Here is a 21056-nt window from a genome sequence, read left to right on the forward strand (position 1 = left end):
AGCCCCGCCCACTCGGGGCTTGCGTCATCATGCCGCGCCCTCGATAGGACGTGCGAGGAGCGACGTCGCAGCGCTGGGCAGAGCGCAGCTCCGGCTCCCCTTTCCCCTTTGCAGGGCGAGAGCTGTCTATGGGGCTCCCTCTGCCGCCGCCGGTACCGCCACCGCCACCGCCGCCGGGTGCTATCTCTATGGCGAGGAGGAGGAGGAGGAGCGCGAGCTCAGAGACACAAGTAGATCCGGCGGGACCCGGGCGTGCTGGGGCAATGGGAAAGGGGCGGGAGTGGGAGCCGGAGAGGGCGCGCGATGGCGCCCGCTGAAGCGCGGCTGTGGTGGACAGAGCTGGCAGAGGGGGGGTATTAGAGGGGGAGGTAACGGGCCGGGGGCCTGTCTGGGGCGCGGCGCGCAGTGATGACGCCACCGCTTTGTACCTGGGACTTCGTTGTGGGAAGGAAATTGAGAGTGGAGGGCGGTGGCCTACTTCTGAACTAGTAGCTCCTCTTCGCGGTGGTTGGGAGTCAATCTGACTCTAGTAAATGCTATCAGCACCCTCGACCTGGCTGTGTGCCAGCGAAGAGAGTTATCCTTGACATGAATGCGTCTGTGCTTTCTTCACGTTGCCCACGGAGGACATGCGACCTCAGTAATGAGAAGGCCTTTGCTGCCTCTTCAGGGACCCTGAGACCGCAGTAGAGAAGAGGGGTGGAGGAGAGCGGTGTTAAATTACAGTGTTTCCGTAGTGTGTGAGTGTACCGACGTTGGCAGGAAGGAGAGTAAGAAAGAAGGCGTGCCCCTCATCACCTTTTGTTTCTGAGATTTCTCCAGCTTGCATTTACGAGTTTAGGACACAAAGCCATCCTCCTTTCACTCGTTTATTTTGTTGGGGGGGGGGGGGGGTTATTGTTTGTTGGTCCCTGTTCGTCTCTATTAATTATCTCATCACTGTTTACCTTGTGAACCTTGTGTTTATGGCGTAAATATGAGGTCCCTTTTTGGCAGCCAGGAGAAATGTTTTTGAAATTAGAAATTTTTAAATGCTCACATTTCATTGCCTTCCTCCTTTCTCCCTCCCGCTATTTGAGCATTTATTTCTGAGATTGCCTGATGCTTTTCAAAACATTTTTTAAAAATAGTTCCTCCAATCTGGTTTGAATAAGATTTTAAATGTTTTGTTAGAAGAATAAAAGCAAGCATTCTATTAAGAAACGTTTGATTTCGTTAATTTCTTTTTTTTTTTTTTTTAAGCTTGAAATGGATCATAGTTTTGTGAAGAGTGAATTGAATTCGGAGCAGATCTTAGTGAGATTTATATTCACCTGGCAAATCGGTGTTGTGGTGCTTTTATTCCCTATATATTAGCTCTGTACCTTAAGAAAAGTAACTTTCTAAAACTTGATTTTGTTATGAATCATGAACTTTGAATAAGTAACCTAAGGTTTATACCAGCCCAGTTTTATAATTCACATTCATGATATCGGTGCTTTTTATTTCAACAGGTACACAAGTAAAGAGTAAAGTATTTTTATGAAACAAATCTTCAATCAAGTATAACATTTTGATGCTTCGCATCTAGACTCCTTGTGCTGTCACTATGCCAGCAGCAACTGTAGATCATAGCCAAAGAATTTGTGAAGTTTGGGCTTGTAACCTGGATGAAGAGATGAAGAAAATCCGTCAAGTTATCCGAAAATATAATTATGTTGCTATGGTATGGACATGACTAAATCTTTCCAAATGCCTTTCATAAGGGTGAAGTGGGAAGTGTGTGTGTGTGTGTGTGTGTGTGTGTGTGTGTGTGTGTCACACAAAGACAGAAAGAGAGACTGAGACAGAAAAAGTGAGAGAGTGAGACAGAGAAAAAGAGAGATAAGGAGTGAGAGACTGAGACAGGTTTCTGAGACTTGCTGATTAAGGGAGGCTGGCTGGCTAGGAAGCCTTGGGCTCCAGCTGCCTCTGCTTTCCAAGTACTTAAATTGCAAGCCCACGGACTATGCACCTTTAAACACAAGATTCTTGAGATTGAACTCCAGTCCCTGTGATTGCACGCCAAGTTCTTTACCAAATGAACTGTCATCCTCAGCCCTGGAGTGAGTTTTTAAAACCCTGAATTAATCCCTTTTCATTGATAACTAGGGATTAATTTAATTATAAAAACAACTTCTGTTTCCTTCAGGGAAGGCTATCAGAAACAAAACTATTTTGACAAGTTGAGTTTTTTACTGCTTGCCATCATTTGCAAGGGATTAGGAATCAGGGGCATTTGAATAAAAGTGGCAGACATGCTTTAGGATTTGGGCTTGCTTCACCTGGCTTTAAGGGCTTAAAGGAGACAGGCTTTGCTGTGCTCTCAGGAAGCTATGGCATTCCTATGGGTTCTTACTGAGTCTGAGCTGCTGAGTGAGAAGGCAAGAGTGTGATATACCAAGGCTGCAGGCGTGGAGGAGTCACTCATTGTGGTTTAGACTTTTTTTGCTAGGGAGAGGAGGACATGGTTACAGAATTTACTTGTCTGATGTACAGTTTTGTGAAACTGATTACATTCAGTGGGAGGACTCTAGAGCCTATCTAAGAATGTCAGCTCAGCTCTTAGCAATCCCAAGGCCATGCTACTAGTACCAGATAAACTTTCAGAAGCCAGTGAGTTCCTGGGTATCTTTATACACAAACAAAAACCAAAGTAGATCCTTTAATAACGCATTTCCAAAGCTCCAGAAACACACTAGATCATTGAACAACTCTGCTCTTGTATGTGGTATTCAGTCTGCCTAGAATGTTGGGATGATTATTTTTCTGCTGTGTTACTACATTTTGTGTATTTGTTATAGCTAACCTGTTTTTCTTGATCTACACAATTACTAGCTCTAGAAGGCAGTATTTCAATGTCTTGCACCTCTTTCCCTGGTCCACTTCAGGTCTAGCCTGTTTATTGACTCCAGTAATTGACTGCTGATTGTATTAAATTCAGGAAGTTTTGATTTCTCTACTGTTTCATATTGACTTACTATTCTCCTCCTCCTCTTCTTCTTCTTCCTCCTCCTCCTACATTTTCTTCTTCTTTTCGTGCTAGCCTTAATTCGAATTCTCATGCTAAGCTAATACATAATTTTTTTACTATCACAAGTTTTTAAAAAAAGTGCATCTCTGTGAATGAACAGGATACTTACTTAAAATAGGAATATCTGTACATAACATACCATTCAATAAAGGTGTACTTGTCCATAATTAGAGCAGAAACTTTCTGTTTGAGTGGGGACTATTATTTTTATGAGCAGAAGAAATTGCTAGTGGTATATCTCAGATAATAAGGAACAGCTGCATTACAGAAATAGCAGCCTGCAAGAGGGACTGTGAATCTTGACATGCTTTCTGTGAATTAGACAGAAAATACCTGGGCTAACTAAAGAAATGACATTAATGAGACTTTTACTTTGGTGTCAGATAAATGTCTCACTGCATTGTTTGGAAAGCACAGTATATTTTCTACTTTTAAATCAATCCTTCATGCAGTTTGAGTTTAGTAATGTAATGCTATAAGTGTGGTTTCATATGCATACTCCTTAGGAATGAGATTATGACTTTTCCTTGGAAATGAAGGAAATATTTGCTTGAGTTTATTATGAGTTATCAGTACAGGGTAATCATTTAATGACAAATTTCAACTAAGAAAAAGTAATTTAAGTTTATAGAATTTTGAGGCTTAATAAGTAATTAATGCTCTTCATGCTTTTAAAATAATCATTGACTATCAACATATAGAATTTCATTGTAATAGAATTCTCTGACTTGTATCAAAAATTTTCTGAGAGTTTATGGTTGTATTTATGACCATCTAGTAAATACTGAATTTTACAATTACTTCACAGGACACCGAGTTTCCAGGCGTTGTTGCAAGGCCCATTGGAGAATTCAGAAGCAATGCTGACTATCAGTACCAACTGTTGCGATGTAATGTAGACTTGTTAAAGATAATTCAGCTTGGACTGACATTTATGAATGAGCAAGGAGAATACCCTCCAGGAACATCAACTTGGCAGTTTAATTTTAAATTTAATTTGACGTAAGTGGGAAAAAAATATATGACCCCAATTTCCCTGGAAATTTATTAAATATAGAAATTCAAAAGCTTAGGCTTATTATTATGAGGCAACTGTAATTGCCTCATAATTAGAAAGATAATAAAAACTTTCTAATTTCAAAGACTTTAGTTATAGAGATGTTATTTCTAAAATATGATGACTGATTTTATGGAAAGTTGTGAAATTGTATTTTTGTTACTGTTTCTGTTATGTTTGTCATTGTTTAAGGTGCTGCAGATTAAACCTGGGATCCTAAACATGACTCTTACATTTTACTATTACATTTTGCTGCTGTTTTACTTTTTTTGAGACAGAGTCTCATTACATAGCCCAGGCTGGCCTGGAACTCTCTATGTAGACAGCGCTAGGCTCAAACTTTCAGAGATCCATCTCTTTCTGCCTCCCAAATGCTGGGATTAAAAGGCATGTGCCACCACACATAGAACGGTCACATTTGTTTTATGCCCAACTTGGAATTCATATGACTGGGGTGGCACTTTGCTGACTAAGCACACGGATACCATTGAGCTACACCTCCAATCTACTATAGATTTGTTAAGAGAGTCATTGCTCCTGTGAAGAAATTTTATCACAGTCATACTTTGCGTTCTAAATACTTACCACATGTAGTAAGATGTTCTTGGAAAATTGGGGATATTTTCTTTTTAAATTCATGTTCTTTAAAGGACTATTCCGATGTAATCCTTAACCTCTTAATCTACATACAGAGGACGTAATAGTATTGAAACTTGCATATATACCACAATCTGATGTCTAACTCAAATCTTTGGTATAAACTATTTCTTTAGTTAAAATAGTTCTACATTATTTATTGTAATCGTCATAGCTGAAGGAACTGCATGAAGGTGAGTCCATCCTTTTGACACAGCATCACTGGCTAAGTTCATGCTCAAGAACCATGCAGTTGGATTTTAAAATTTATGTGTATATAAATATATACATACACAGACACACACAATGTTTTAAGTAAGTTTGCCACATTTATAACTATTGTGGGATACATGTTACTTCTGAACTGTAGGAATAAGTGCCTAGTAGGGGACAGGGGCATGTTATTTCTGTTCAGGCATGGAAATAAAGTATATTCTACACTATGTTACAATATTTTGGTCCCCTTCTGCTTTGTAGCCCGTATTTGTGTAATGTGATCAAAAATCTGGTTTGAAAAATAGCAACAGAACACAATAAGAAGATCAGTGTTAGTGTCTACATAAGAATTCTTTGTTGAATATGTACTGTGTCACATGTAAGACCTAATGAATAGCAGGACTGATGGTTTTAGAAGGTGATAGTGTCAACACTGCAGTTGTGGATCCTTAAAGTGTGTTGTGTTAATCCTGTAAATAATACTGAGAGCATCTGAATATCAAGTACTGTACTAACAGCCCCTGGAGACCCTCTGAAGGCCTGCGTGCTCACCTCCACTGTTGTAAGGCTTCATGAGTACCACAGCTCTGGAACAAGTTGAAAATACCCTCCCATGCTTTCCTCACTGTGCTCTTTAGTTTTTTCTATTTTATTTCTTCAAGGTTTTTTTTCCCTTCAAATTAATCGTCAGGATATTGGGTTTTGTTTGTTTTATTTTGTTACATAAGATACATAGTTTGTGACTGGGAATTAGTATATCGTGTTTCAGCTAGTAAAGCTGGTAACCTCCTTTGCTAGATGGTAATTTTTGTAGCAGTGACTTTTCTATTGTTCTCTGAGGAACATTTTGATTTTTTTCTTACTCAAGCAAAACTAGTTTTACTGCCCATTTCGCTACTATTTATACTAATGGTAGCATCATAGGAATGGTAAAGAAAAGAGTGTAAAGGCTGGTGAGGTGACTCAATGCTTAAGCCCCTGCCATCATGGTGGACAATCTTAGGTATAATGCTCAGGACCCACATAGTAGGAGAGAACTGAAGTTATGATATAACCTTAATATGTGTGATATGATGGACATGTGCCTGCACACACACGATGAAAATTTTAGTTTAAAATGTTGAAGACCATAGTGAACAACGTTAGTCAGAGCAAAGGCTTTTGAGAAGATGAAGGTAGCCCTGCCTGATGTGGGCAGGATCATAGCAGCAGCTTAGACGCTGAAGAACGGTGGAATCCACCTTGTTGAATGCCTAGAAGAACATGTCAGTGCACAAGGCTCTGCGGCTAATGCTGGTGAACATTGTCCAGCATCATCGTAACGTAGTGCTTTTCATGTCTCTCTCTCTCTCTCTGTTGTCTGTGCTTGTGAAAATGTTTTGTTTAATTCTCACATTGGTCCGAGTCAGGGTTCTTCTAGGTTTGCCAGTGTCCTTTCAAGTTTTACCATTAGCATCAAGAGAGTAAATGACAAATCATTACTTATGATAAAAAGATTTGTGGAAAGATATGTATGGTCATAGTATGTATCACATTAAACTTTGCGTAGATCTTGAGAGTAGGGTAGCACAGAGAAAAACATGCTTCAAGTGTTACTTAGCATTCTCCGAATCTTGAAGGCATGATTTGTAATACCTAAATCAGTATTAGGTAACACTTAGGAACAAATAAATGCTCTCTATGTAAAAATAACTTTCCTTAGGCATATTGGTATTTTGGTCACTGTAACTATTATACTTACTGTGGGCTTGTTTATTAGTGTGTGTTCTAAAGCTAAGACTCTGCTTTCTTTGCCCAGTGCTTGATAAACTCTGTAGCAGAAGAGCATCCCAACCTTAGTTAAGGAGAACACTGGCTGCTACAGTATCCTCTTCAGAGCTAGACTTGAGGGAGCTGAGTGTCCTCACCACTAATATCCTAAAACTGCTGATCTGATAGATAGTCTCCTCAGGTTAAAGGTTATGGTGAGGTAAACACACTTGCCTGGGGTAAATTTACCAACATGAAGACTATTAACATTGAAGTGTATTCATTTTAGAAAACCTGACTTTAACAATGTTACACTGTTAGAAATATGAAGCACATTTGCTGACCTTCTTTTCTCTTTTTGTTTACAAGAAGAGCATGCTTTTGAAACTGGATAGTGTTGAAAAGTTGAAACAACTTTTACAAGTTTCTCAACACTTCCTCCTAGTTGTTGTATAACTTATAGTTTTGGTATATATTAAGGACATCTCATTTATATATGGTACTGTTATTCAGAGTTCTGAGTAATTGGTTACTTGACCTTTTTCTGTTTCTTTGTTTGTTTGTGTGGGTTTTTTGTTTGTTTGTTTTTGAGACAGGGTTTCTCTGTGAAGCTATGATTGTCTTGGAACTTGCTCTGTAGACCAGGCTGACCTCAAACTCAGAGATCTACCTTCCTCTATTTCCCAAGTGGGCCTTTTTCTTAATGTTCTGTAGTACATCTCACTATGCTATGATGGATGATTAGGACATATGCTTTAAAATTAGATGATAGCTGGATTGGACGACCAGGTGGATGATTAGGGTACACGCTTTAGGTTTTTTAGTGAGCCGCTCTCATGGTTCCTGACTTATGATGGCTCAATTTACACTTTTTGACTACATACAGAAGTAGTATGCATTCAGTGGACGAGGCATTAACTTTTGAATTTTGTTCCTTTTCTACAGCAGCACTATGTACTCTGCTGCAGTGCTGGGTAGCAGTAGGAAGCTTATGGCTTCTGCTTACAGCTGGCTGCTCTCTCATATGATAGTTTACATTGTACTCTGCTGCCAAGCCATGTAGGTGATCTAATAATATGTTCACCTTTTTGATACTGTCTTCCTAACTTCTAATGATATTATCAGGACATAACATTAATCATGGAGGATCTGTATATCTTTTGGAAACTTTGTGGTTAATTTATTGGAAGTAGAGATCTCAATCCAAAGTTGAAAACATTGTTAAGCTTTATTTATTTATTCCCAGAATGAATATTTAAGTTTTAACTAGGCACATATGTGCATATTAAGAAACAAGCAGGCTTTTGCTACTGTTTTCTGAAGTTGTAGTCCTTTGCAAGTTGGAAACTCGTGCTCAGTTTCTTCCATCAGAAGAGTAAATAGCCTATTGTGAATAGCTTGCTAATTGGACTTGTGAGAATACTTCCTTTTTAGTTGTCTTCTTGTCACTCATAGCCTTTGCAATTTTAGGTATTTTTTGTGTTATTAATTTATTTAAGTTTTTATTATTTGAGTTTATTTGGGTTTACTAATTTAATTTATTAAAAACTAAAGATGGCTAACCATCTGTATAACTATCTGCATTCCAGCTTATCTGTATTTTAACTTGATGATTTTATCATAAATTTTAATTTGTTGGAGTTGATATTTTTATGAAAGTACACTTGACTTATTAAAGGAAAGTCTGTTTGAAAGTAAATGACACTTGAAGAAGGTATTGTATCAACCCTATGATGGGTATCCAGATGGGATAATCCAGAAATTCTTTAAATGTTGGTAAGAACACATGTTAGAAGTGTAAGTTCTTATAATAGGGTTGGTTCAGATGATAAAAATAGGAAATTTGGTATTTTTACATAATTAGTAGATAGTGCATCTTTAGGATATTAACTGAAAATAGCCATATATACCTATGCCTTTTGGGAACTCTTTGGAGGTTTTTACATGGTTTTCATTCATATTCTGTCATAACTAGAGATTTTGCTACCTTAAATCTCAACGATAGATCTAACAGGCAATAGTCAACACCAGATAAAATTTTTAGATTTTGACTAAACAATGTTATAGTTACCCTTTAACGTTAGTGTTAGTATTTTCCCCTTTATTGCTTTAATGTTTAAGAGTAGAGAAAGTAGAATATAGAACATTTAAAGAAAAGGATAGTACACTGATTTGGAAATGGGACTCCTAATTGCTATGGAATTCCCCTTACTGTAGAAAGTTTCCTTCATCCTCTCTAGAGTTTGACCTCACTCATAAGGCTATGAGTTGGGTATTATAAAGCATGAGATCTATACCAAACTTTATTATAAAAGACTCATTCTACGAAGCTTAGACTTGAATTATATATATTTTGCAGAAGAGAGAAAGGGCCTGTTCATATGTCTTTGTTTGCCAGTCTTACTTTATTATAAAATACCGAGGTATTGCTCCAGGTCTCTCACCTGGGAATTGTGATTCAATAGGTCTGGGACTGCATTGGGACCTGGGAATCCATATTTTTGGTAAGTTCCCCTGGTGATTATTATCATTGGGCAAGTTGGGGAAATAATGACTTACAAACCCTACCTCATCGATGCAGTATTTAATTTGGTAATGGTTACCTAATGTTACTGTAATAAAATAAGTTGAGCATGTGGCTAAGAGCAGCCTGAGCCTGGAGAACAGTCTGCTGTAGTCTGATTGGTTAAACGTGTTTAAACAGGTTCAGTGTGAGCCCAAGGACCTCATTTAAGGGACATGATCTTAGTATAATGAGATATTTAACTAGGGTCTGAGGCGGGGCTGCATTGGAATTTATTCTGATATCTTTCCTACAGGATTTTTCAAGAGAAGTCATGATGTAAAGTGATGGTTAGGGCTCCTTTCTGTTTTTAAATGTTTCAATTCTTAACTTTGTCATTTAGTTCTTGACAGTCTGGAAACTAAAACTGACCTTTGAAATTGATTTCCAGAGAATAAACTACAAAAATACAATTAGTCAAAGATAAACATTTATTTTGGTTTTGTTAGTTTTATTGCAATCTTTCATAGAAATTTTCTTTTGCTAATGGTAGAAAGCAATGTTAATGTTAACAATAAGTAAATAAAAATAAATGGTAAATCCACAAGATACTTTTTTATGAATCTTCATCTTCTTAATATAATACCTAACGTATTTGTGCTCAGAAATTACAGGTAGCTTTTCCTCTGCTTTAAGTAGAAATGTGCAGAACTGGTTTATAGTTAGGCTTCCTGGCTTGGTTTAAGGTCATCTGTCTAGGATTGTATTTGCCTCTAATTGTATGCGATTGCTGGAAGGAGAAATGATGTCATAACTGAGTCTTTAATTCTGAACAGTTCACTGCTTACTAGAGCCACCGAAAGGCTCCTCATTTGTGAGAGGAGGCGTCTCCTTTCTCTTTAAGATGGAATGTAGTTTAACTCAGCCACAAGAGATGTTGGCCACTTGGTGTCTCCTTCCTGGTTCTGCTGAGAGCATGAGAGGTGTGCATAACCCCTCATGGCTGTGGCTACAGCTCCATCTGGCAGCCCTAAACTAGCTGCAGAGACTGAAAAGAACATGTCTGTGGTAGCCTCTGGTGAGTAAAAGACCCTTTTTAAGTCCAGTGAGATTTATATAATGTTTAGAAGCTGATGAGATTGAGTTGATGGTAAGGGTTAACTCACCATTGGACTGTTTCAAATGATTATTTACTTCTTGGATACTTTTCATTTTATTTTTCTTGATCATTGTGAAGCATTTGAATGGTTGGACATAAACCAGTCCTCTGTCTTGTTTCTGCACTATAGTTGTAGGCGTAAGTGGAAAACAACTGATAATGGAAATTTTGACCATTTTTTTCTCTCTCCTGCCAGGGAGGACATGTATGCTCAGGACTCTATAGAGCTACTGACAACGTCTGGCATCCAGTTTAAAAAACATGAGGAGGAAGGGATTGAGACCCAGTATTTTGCAGAACTTCTTATGACCTCAGGAGTGGTTCTCTGTGAAGGGGTCAAATGGTTATCATTTCATAGGTAAAAAATAAAAGGGTGGGGGGGACATTGCAATATGCATCCATCATATATCTGCCTTATACCTGTTTGGGTCACTATACCAGCAATTCTTTGCTTAGTTCTAGTGAGTTAACTGCCACGAGCATGTGTAATACCTCACTGAGAACGTTTACCTTTTAGCAAGGCATGTGTTTTAGCCTGGGGGAGGGATTGGTGCTTAGTGGAAAGAATGTAAACTACAACCAACTTTCGTTCAAATCTGGCAAAGCTATTGAGGATTTGTGTTCCTCTTCCTTCTTAACCTTTTTTTTAAGTCTTAGTTTATGTTTATATAAAGGGAGGTATTAATTTTTTAAAAACTTGATAGTACTTTCCTGATGTTAGCCACTGTGCTGAGATGCTAAAACTGAACACAACAGACTAAAACTTTCCCTCCCATGTACTTTCCATTCTTCTAAAGGTAAAGCAGCAATTTGAATGACGTAGTGTCTAGTGTGGCATGTTATACAATAATAAGTGTTACGAAGAATTGATCCACAAAGACAAGACCAAGAACGGATATGTAGGAGGTTTTTTGGTTTTGTTTTGTTTATTTTGCTTTTTGGTTTTGTTTTGATGAGGTGATTGGGAAGGCTATCCTTAGAAAAAATGTCTTGCAGATATTTCTCAGTGGTTGATTACAACCCATACAAAGCATTTCATTTTATATACTCTGTATGTGATGATGTTTAATTCTTTATTATTATTATAAAAATAAAACCGGATAGTTAAGGAGGATTTAAATATTAAACAAGCTAGATTAGTCCATTCAATATCAAAGATATGTCTTTAAAGTCTAATCAGTCTATTTTTTTTAATTATAAATTCTGCCAGTCATGGTACTTGGGAGACAAAAGCAGGTAGATCTCTTGAATCTAGGGCCATCCTATTCTTCCAGCCTAGCCAGAGCTATATAATGAAGACTGTCAAAAATTAAATAGTATGTATATAAATTCTAAACTATAGCATTTTATTAGAAGTAAGCAAAGCCATATTGCTGTATTTTAGAGAACTGGCAAAGTTACTTCTGCCAACTATTAGTGAATTTAAGTTTCTGCTCTTGGGTACATGTACCAAAGATCTTCCATGGTAAAACTCCCCTTTCAAATTATAAGTAAAATAATAAACATCAAATAAAAGTTTATCTTGTATGTCCTCTAAAAGATAGGTTCAGTAAGGTCATTTGCCAAATATGAGTTCAAATTATAGGTGAGAAAAAGATATTTTATAGCTATAATTCCTTTCCTGTAAACCAGTGGAGAAAATCCATGTACCTAAAGGTCCATGTACAGCAGACATTTGTCTGTATAGAGATCTCTGGGTTGGGCACTTGAGGGAAGGCTTGCTGTCGCAGGCCCATCATAGAAAGTAACGTCGAAGGAGTTCAGGAGTGGAGGGACCTAGGCAGCTGGTGAAAGACTGGTGATAAGGATGTGTGACCTCAATTTGAGGCAGAAGGAGAGATGGTGTTGTATTAAAAAACAGTTCTTTTCCCTGGTTCCTACCTGCCATATTTAACTTTCCCATTGATAACTATCTCTTGGAGAGTTATACTGATATAGAAACAACATTTGGGGGAATGTACATCCTAATAAAGTCACTTAGTGGAAATGAAATACTCTGTTAGGGATTTATTCTTTGAAATTGGTGAGTGTCACCATCTCATGTAAATGGTGACAAGGTTTTACATGGTTTTTGCCTTTGAAACATTAAGTCTTGCTAGCTTATAGCATTTTTCATATACCTTCCCATTCATCGTGTCAGTGACCTTACTGAACCTATGTTTTGGAGGTGTGTACTTGCATGTGTATATGGTGGTCATAACACTCAGATTTTACTTGGACGTTTGGGATCAAACTCAGGTACTCATGTTTGAACAGCGTCTCCCCAGCCCAGAATTTTACGTATCAGAAAAATATTATTTAAATGACTATAGAGTTAAATTGATAATATCATGTGTTTAAGATGCTGAGTGATGAATTTCTGCATTACAGTTATGAATGTTTCTCTTTTCATTGCTCCTGTTTGCACATTGTTGTTAATCCTTTTGCCTGTAGTATGACTTATTTAGCTTTCTACCTGAAAAACTAGGTCTTTCATGATATTAATGTATTTTTTCTGTATTCTTTTAATCTTTTTATTAGTGGTTATGACTTTGGCTATTTAATCAAAATTCTGACCAACTCTAACTTGCCTGAAGAAGAGCTTGATTTCTTTGAGATCCTTCGATTATTCTTCCCTGTCATCTATGATGTGAAGTACCTCATGAAGAGCTGCAAGAACCTCAAGGTGAGGCTTCGGGAGACTTTACCTGGAGCTTGAACAACCCTTTCACAGGGATCGATTGAGACCATTGGGAAACGCAGATATTTATGTTATGATTCGTAACAGTAGAAAAATCACAGTTATGAAGAAGCAGTGAAAATAATTTTATGGTTGGGGGTCAGCACAACACAACTGTATTAAAGGGTCGTAGCATTAAGAAGGTTGAGAAGCAGTGATTTAGACCAAGTAACTTCTATAATATCTTAGGCCTGAATGTTTTAAGCCATGTTTTAAAGATCATGTTAAACACAGTTATATTATCTGATCCTGTTGTTCTTAAGTAGTAGACGGCCCTCTTCCAAGCTGCAGTGTTCATCTTGACAGGAGAAGGTTTGTTTTGGGTTTATGTTTTGATTGGTTGGGTTTTTGTTTTGTCATAGATTTTTTAAATTTTATTTTATGTATATGGGTATTTTGTTTGCATGTGTATCTATGCACCAAATGTGTGCCTGCTGTCTGAGGACATGAGAAGAGGGTATCCAGTCCCCTACAATTGTAGTTATGGATGGTTGTGAACCACCATGCTGTGCTTGAGCTGAACCTGGGTCCTCTGCAAGAACATCAAGTGTTCTAACCTGCGGAGCCATCTTTCCAGCCCAGAATAAGGTTGATTAATATATTAATTACATTAAATATATTTTATATACACACACATTCTGTGGACGTTCATAGTAAGAGGTAGCAGAGGCTAGAGGAGAGCGCTAGACTCCTCTGGAACTGAGTCATGGGTACTCGTTAGCTGCAGTGGGTGCTAGGAACTTGGTCCTCCACAGCAGCAGTGCTCTAGGGGCCAACTCTTTAGCCCCTAGAATAAATTTTTTAAAAAGTCAAGCTAAGGGCCAGGTTTTTGTTATTGATGCCAGATTGAGAATCATGAACTGAAACGAAAGTATGAGGTATAGCACACTTACTGGGCCTATTACAGCGGTGCTCACACTCCCAGCACACAGAACTATCCTAAAGATACAGGTTGTGGTTGACGAGCAGCGGGCAGCGACATTCAATACTGTTCTAACGTGGTTTTCCTGACTAGAGACTCTTTATTGTTTCTTGTTGAAGTATGTTATTATTTACATAGCTAAAACTGATTAGGTTTAAGTACTGTATAGTAAATATGTAGTTTCCATATAGATAGCAGCTTATTCTGATACTACTTAAAATATGTGACCATTTATTCTTAACCTTTGAACAAAATAAATGTTTCCTGATTAAAGTACTTCGGTTTAAGAGCAAATTCACCTGAGTTGGCAACGGATCCCTGGCAATACAGTGAGTGGGTTTTTAGTTGCTGGATTTTAGTGTGATATTTAAATTATAACTAAGGAAACAAGTGTATTTATAGCCAGTATTGTCCCTCTCTTCAGTAAAACCAAGGTTGGTCAAGTTTCTTTAGGCTTTAGAAAAGTGAATGTGTAAGCTTTGATTTCAACAATTAACTGAGAATTGCAGGACACAGGTGTTTGCCTCCAATATAGGTGTGGTGCCATATAACTGGGAGAAGTTCTTTGCAAGATTATTTCAGACTATCAGCTGAAAGTTGTAGAATTCTGTGTCATTTGAGGTTTCCTCATAAGTGAACTCCAGCAGAGTATTCTGATTGCTTACACAGATGGGTGGCATGCTGAGAATCTAAGTCTGATCTGGCTCTGACGTTTTTGTTTTTGGTTTTTTTAATTGACAGCTTGGTATGATAATAGTTTTCATAAATAGTCCTAACTCTTTACTCATCTATATATTCAGAAATGCCTAAAAATATATCAAGTATTTTCTTGTGTGCTGTGTGAGCTGCTCCCACTGAAAGTGTATGTTAGTGATAAGGTGCTGCCAGTCGTTCACATTTAGTCTGTGTCTGTATTACCAGTGGCTGCTAAGGATACATAGTGCACACAATGCTGTTTAGCACAGAAGTAGTTGGTGGGCAAAAGTCCTATCAAGCTAGGATGGGACTTCGGAGGGCCTGACTTGCTAGTAAAGCCTTTGTAATTTAAGGAGAGCGTTGATTGGTAGTAGTCTGCTTCTGTCTGTCTTTTATTTCTTCTCTTTTCCTTTCACATTCTTTATTTTTCTCAGTCATGGCTATATTAATGTAAGCATATCATAGCAAACCATTCTAAAAGAGTTATATCTGTAAAATTCTCTTCTTAGTTGAGAAAATGAACATTATGTGGCAGACTGACAGCAGTGGTCTGAACACTCGTGCTGTCTTTGTTTTATTTAGTTGTAAATACTTCAGGGGATGCCTAGATATTTAAAAGGAAATGCCTGTACTCAATACTGAGTTTTTAATGAGTGATGGCACAATACACTGAGTGTGACTAATACCTGTTACCCTGAATCTGATCTACTTCCTCCATATCTGTAGAAAATTGTTTGCTTGTCACATGCCTTAAAATGTATAATTAAGATAAAATTTTCCTATTAGAATTTCATATTTGGTAACAAGGCTTTTATGGTCCACAAATGTATTGCAGATTAATATTTTATCAATCCCCTTGCCATCTTTACAAGGTTAATCTTTACATATTAAAAACTTATTCATATTTTTGTCAGTGTCTAAATGTATAGTTGTGAGTTCCAGTCCCAAAGTCTTCTCTTTGACAAGCGACTGTTCTTCCCTCTAGGGTGGACTGCAGGAAGTTGCTGAGCAGTTAGAGCTGGAGCGGATAGGACCTCAACACCAGGCAGGATCTGACTCACTGCTTACAGGAATGGCCTTTTTCAAAATGAGAGAAGTATGAAGACATCAGTGCCTTTTTCTTGGTTGTTAGGTAGAGAACATTAAAAGTCTGATGACAAAAGTTTTGGGCATTAAGAACCTACTAAGTGAAGATATAAATAGAGGTACTATATAAGTTACATCCACCACATTTGAATGAAAGTGTTAAATAAGTCCTCCTGAAATGTCATCCAAAAAGGAAAGATAATAAATTCTTTATAGAATAAAAAATTCTTTTATTCTGAAATACGTTGCTTACAGAATAAAGGATTATGTGATTGTAGAAGTCATGTACATATGAACATACTGTTTTTTAGATGGACAGAGCAGAGGCTAGTGACTTTAAGCTGAAAGTTAGTGAGGGAACACTAGAGGCCTTTCTTTTTTTTTTTTTTTTTTTTTTTTTTTGGTTCTTTTTTTCGGAGCTGGGGTCCGAACCCAGGGCCTTGCGGTTCCTAGGCAAGCGCTCTACCACTGAGCTAAATCCCCAACCCCACTAGAGGCCTTTCTTAGACCCCACAAGTGCCCTTCTGAGTCAGGGAATGTGTGTCAGAGTTTCCTTAGTTTGTACCTTCTCTTTCTTGAAAATGGTGGTGAGAATAGATTTGCTCGTCTTTCTTTGCTTTGAGGGTTTTATAAAGTAGAACTTAAAGTTTTTACTAAGTCTTAAAGGGCTTTTTGAATTATAGGTATTAATTAACTCTAAAGTCTGATATATAGTTGAATTAAAAGCTATTTCAGGAATTCCCCCATTAAGTACTTCAAGAATAAAATTGATAGGAGTAGAAGGGTGATGTGTAGTGGAACGAAGTCTGTTTTTAGGATAGATAACCATCCTAGTGATAGATATCACGGTTACCTCACTGGTGGTAATAAAACAATATTTAGTTATAGACACATACACACACATATAGATCCTATTTTTTGTTTGGTACAAGTGTGTGTATGTGTTTGTGTCCTATTTTGGTTTGGTACAAATCGTGTATGTGTATGTGTGTGTGTGTGTGTATGTGCATACACACACACATGCATGTAATGCATGTATGTATGTATGTATGTATGTATGTATGTATGTATGTATATAATGTACCTACAGAAACACATTTTTACAGAATACTTGCTGTGGAATTATTTTGAGTGTATTCTCTTGGTAGAAGTATGTTATTGATACAAAGCATTTGATCTGTGTTGCCAGGTAGTATCAATTTAGAAGTTACTTGAATTGTCCACTTACGCAAGTAAATTGTTTAGTTTCAATATAGAACCACCTTTTGGATTTTTATTTTAAAAATGCCTTATAGCTAGTTAATGGTGAGTTTCTGGCACCAGTTTGTTAGCTTTATTGCCCTTGGCTTCAAGGCTGGCAATGTAGTGAGAATGTTCAGGTGTTTACTATCTATAACATGTTTAGGGTTTGGTTAATTTTAATCAATTCAGCCTTGCACTTAGACTTAAGACAACTTAAAATGGTGTAACATCTCCTCTTCTTCTGCCATTATCTCTCTCATTCTTTGAAGGTTGTTATATTAAAGAAATTAAACGGTCTGCATGTTTTTATGCTCATAAATTCTCGTTAAGATGAAGTAAATGTTAATGAAAAAGAAAGACTTGCATTTTAAAGGGTCCTTGAGCCCTGTAGTGAAGGGCGTCAGTCAGTCTTATTCGTTAAATATGCAGTATAGCTTCTCCAGGGAACATCACGGGAAAGAGTTGTTCTACCTAATTAATAGCAATTACAATGTTGAGATATAAACTACAGGTCATATCATTTGCTTAAGATGATTTTTTTCTTTCGATTTTATTTTTAGATGTTCTTTGAAGATCACATTGATGATGCCAAATACTGTGGCCACTTATACGGCCTTGGTTCTGGCTCATCCTATGTACAGAACGGCACAGGGAATGCATATGAAGAGGAAGCCAGCAAGCAGTCGTGACAGGAAATAGTCTTCTTATTTTTATTTTATACGAGTTACACACATGCTTGTATATAGGTTTTATCATCCCTTAAATAATAGGCAATACCTGCCCCTCCTTTGGTAGCCCTTCTTTTCTGCTTTCAGTAATAAGTATGGCCTTTCTTAGCTATGATCTTAATAAATTAAAGTACATTCAGGTTAAATCTGGCCTTAATTTAATACACCTCTTATCAAGCTTGTGTGACAAAGCTACATTACTGAATAATTTGACAAACTTTGCCTACTTGAGCTTGGTTTTGTTTTTCCCTTTCCTAAATTAACTAGCATTGACTGTAATTTATTTCCCTCTTCCGTGCCTCTCCTCCTATTCTGCAGTACTTATAGGTATTTAAGATTGTGGACCATCAAGTTTGCACTTTATAGAGTGATTTCAATCCTCTATTTTATCAGAAATTGTGATTTTTCTTGCTCTTAGCTAGAAAAATGACCATCCACCACCTTTTTACAGTATTTGCTTGTTTTTGACATTCAGAGTACAGCACGTGCATTGTGCAAATTGTTGATTCAACGGGACTAACAAGAAGACAAGGAACTACTGAAGAGCCTAGTAACTACTGTTTCTGTGTGTAGTGTTTAACCTTCCGAACACATCTCCTGTCTGTTGGTTTCTAATTGGCATGCATAGGCTGCTATGTGACTGAAGAATTTCAAACCAGCTTTACACCCTTCAGGAAGAAGCCCTTGCGATTGGAGGTTTCCACTCTGCCAGAAAGAAACTGGCGTTTAAGATGTGGAACTACAGTTTTATGACAGCAACGCTTCCCTTGACCGGCTTCCTTTTACTCCATCACTTTTACCCTTAATGTTTTATTTTATAAACATATTTATGATGTTCTTGATTTGTTGACTACGCAAATCAATTTCATTAAAGTCCAAAGATAACAAGTCTTTAGGTACATTTTATATCAAATTAAAAATACAAAAAAAAATGTGATTTCATAAATGCTACAAAAATAAATAATGGAGAGATTTGGTGCAAAACAACAAAATGCAAAATATATATATAAATACACACATATAGCTAATAAAATTACCTGAGGAGTGTAATGCTTGTTTATTTTTTTGTGTATATCTTTGCAATCTATTTTATATATATTGACAAGAGACTGTGAAATATTTAGCCATGCAGAATACGTGACCACACCAGAGCATGTGTTGGAAGATTTTGGTGAACATTAACTCTACCCTGAAGTGACGGACTACAAGTTGTAATGTGTGTTATCTACACTTCAATCAATAATATTAGAAAGTCTCCAACTGTTAGCAACACAGTTCATTTCCCTTGTACATTCTGTATACATGATACGAAAATGCTGTACCTGGGCGGTCCTTTTTAAACTAAACATTATTTGCAAAACAGAGGGTATTATTTGTTTTTAAAGCTTTTGTAAATAAAGGCTTCAAGAATGTTTTCCTATATATTTGTGACTGGTGACTTTGGTTTTGAAGCATGCACTTAGAAGTGTTGAATACTTGAGGCATTTTCTCTGGGAACAGGATTTGGTCATGCTTCAGTACCTGGGGTGGTGTGTGTGTGTGTGTGTGTGTGTGTTTTCAATAAATTGGTCTGGTTTTTTAGTGTTTAAAGTTCCAGTAAGCTAGCAAGTGCAAGGCCCTGGGTTCGGTCCCCAGCTCCGAAAAAAAGAAAAAAGAAAAAAAAAAGTTCCAGTAAAGCCATCTGGTCCATAAGTAAATTCTCCAGCCTGGGTCTGGGCCATAAAACAAGGCATGCTGTACCCTTTATATCAACTGTCTTCTCTTCCTTACCCTGACTGAAAGAAGACGGGGTGTGGAGGCTCACATCTCTAATCCTGCTGTTGTGACTGTCCTAAGTCATTATTCACTATGTTGGTGAGTTCAGCTGCACTCCCTTGCAAAAGAATCTTCCCAGTTGAGCTTTTTATCTGATTACATCCCATCAAGGGAGGATGGGGAGGGCCAAAATAGCCTCATTTGTATATCCAGACACTCTACCATTGCACAGCTTTTCCTTAATTGTATACATCCCAGGAGAGGTTATAGACCTGGAAGATGAGGGGAAAGTTGAGTATATGCAGATAAGGAGAAGCCCTCCTCCCCGTTTGGTAAAGGCTTTCTAGTTACAACTGTTATAAAGGACGGGTATCCATACCATTGCAAGTAACCCTCACCTTATGCTCGGTAAGGAAACTCTACAAACTCAGTGTTTCCTCAGAGCGAAGGTGGGCCTCGATTTGCGCTTGGAACCCTAGGCAGACTAAATGCTTCTATCTGCCCAGGAACACCTAGCAATGGGGAAATCCTAGGATGATTGTAAGTTTGATAGAGAAGAAAAGCCTGGCTTCAATCCCCTGTAGCCTCCAGAAAGGATAGAAGGGGATCTCTCTGTCTTTGGCTTCTGTAAGACTTACAAACTAAGTATATTTAGCACAACCTTATTATAATTTGTTTTGAAAATTCAAGATAAGGCAGTGTTCTGTGGTTTCTTTTTGGTCTTCCTCTCGGAACTGGAACTGCTTGGTCCATAGTCTCTACTGCTGCGTTTCCTGATTGGTTTCAATCTGGCTTTCTTCTCTAGAAGTAGTAACAACTTTTGCTCAAAACTGTTAAAACCTTAACATATCTCAGTTTTGAACACATTTGATCCATTCATCTGGAGTCAGCACTCTACAGAAGAAAAGTTAAACTGGTCTATAAGGCAGTCTGCTGTACTTTTGCATCCTGCAAACTGAGTGGTTTTTTAGTTTTAAATAGTTGGACTGCAGAGCATGTCTTGACATGAAAATTATGTGAGATTCCAATTTCAGTATCTATACATGAAGGATTTGTGTAGATTTATTTTAGTATATGCAAATGAATGTGTGCACCTGGTGCGTGCCTGGTGCTTGGAGAGACTGAAGAGGGCTTTGGGTCCTCTGAGGTTACGTGTGGTTATGAGCTACTGGGTGTATGCTGGGAATAAAACCCAAGTTTGGGAAAGCAGCCAGTGCTCTTAATCACTGAGCCATCTCTCCAGTCCATAAATGAAAGGTTTATTGTAATTGAGCCACATTAATCATCCATGAATTGTTCATTTTATTTGACAGTAGGAAAGATGGCTTGCTGCCTGTGATGTGCATGGTCATACTCTGCTGGTAATAATTTGACAGCATATGGAGTGCCATATGTATTGAAACAATACTGTTGTATTTTCTCTACTACCTGCCCATTATATCAAACAGGACATGTGCAATTTACATGTGCTTTCAGGTACTTGAGAGCATAGCTTTGGGGAGGTTGACTTTTATATATATATATAATCCTGATAGA

General features: G+C 37.6%; 2 protein-coding genes across 8 annotated transcripts; both read left to right on the top strand.

Annotated features, from left to right (window-relative positions):
* Erich1 (glutamate-rich 1) overlaps nt 1-21056 on the top strand; it is a gene marked incomplete at its 5' end in the record, with an annotated part of 52793804 nt that overhangs the window by 28989579 nt on the left and 23783169 nt on the right.
* Cnot7 (CCR4-NOT transcription complex, subunit 7) lies at nt 28-19187 on the top strand. Of its 8 annotated transcripts, none has more exons than XM_087588359.1 (8): nt 46-740; nt 1494-1705; nt 3861-4054; nt 9176-9214; nt 10569-10730; nt 12893-13037; nt 15695-15805; nt 17598-19187. In XM_087588359.1, exons 2-8 carry the CDS (start codon nt 1589-1591, stop codon nt 17724-17726), a joined length of 897 nt encoding a protein of 298 aa, XP_087444485.1. In that variant the 5' UTR covers nt 46-740; nt 1494-1588; the 3' UTR covers nt 17727-19187. The 8 variants fall into 8 exon arrangements, with proteins under 8 accessions (NP_001100783.1, XP_087444485.1, XP_087444483.1 ...); XM_087588357.1 differs by having other exon boundaries at nt 46-230; XM_087588360.1 differs by having other exon boundaries at nt 420-770.

This window comes from Rattus norvegicus, chromosome 16 (genome assembly GCF_021556685.1).
Source record: "Rattus norvegicus strain SHRSP/BbbUtx chromosome 16, alternate assembly SHRSP_T2T, whole genome shotgun sequence".
NCBI classification, from domain to species: Eukaryota; Metazoa; Chordata; class Mammalia; order Rodentia; family Muridae; genus Rattus; species Rattus norvegicus.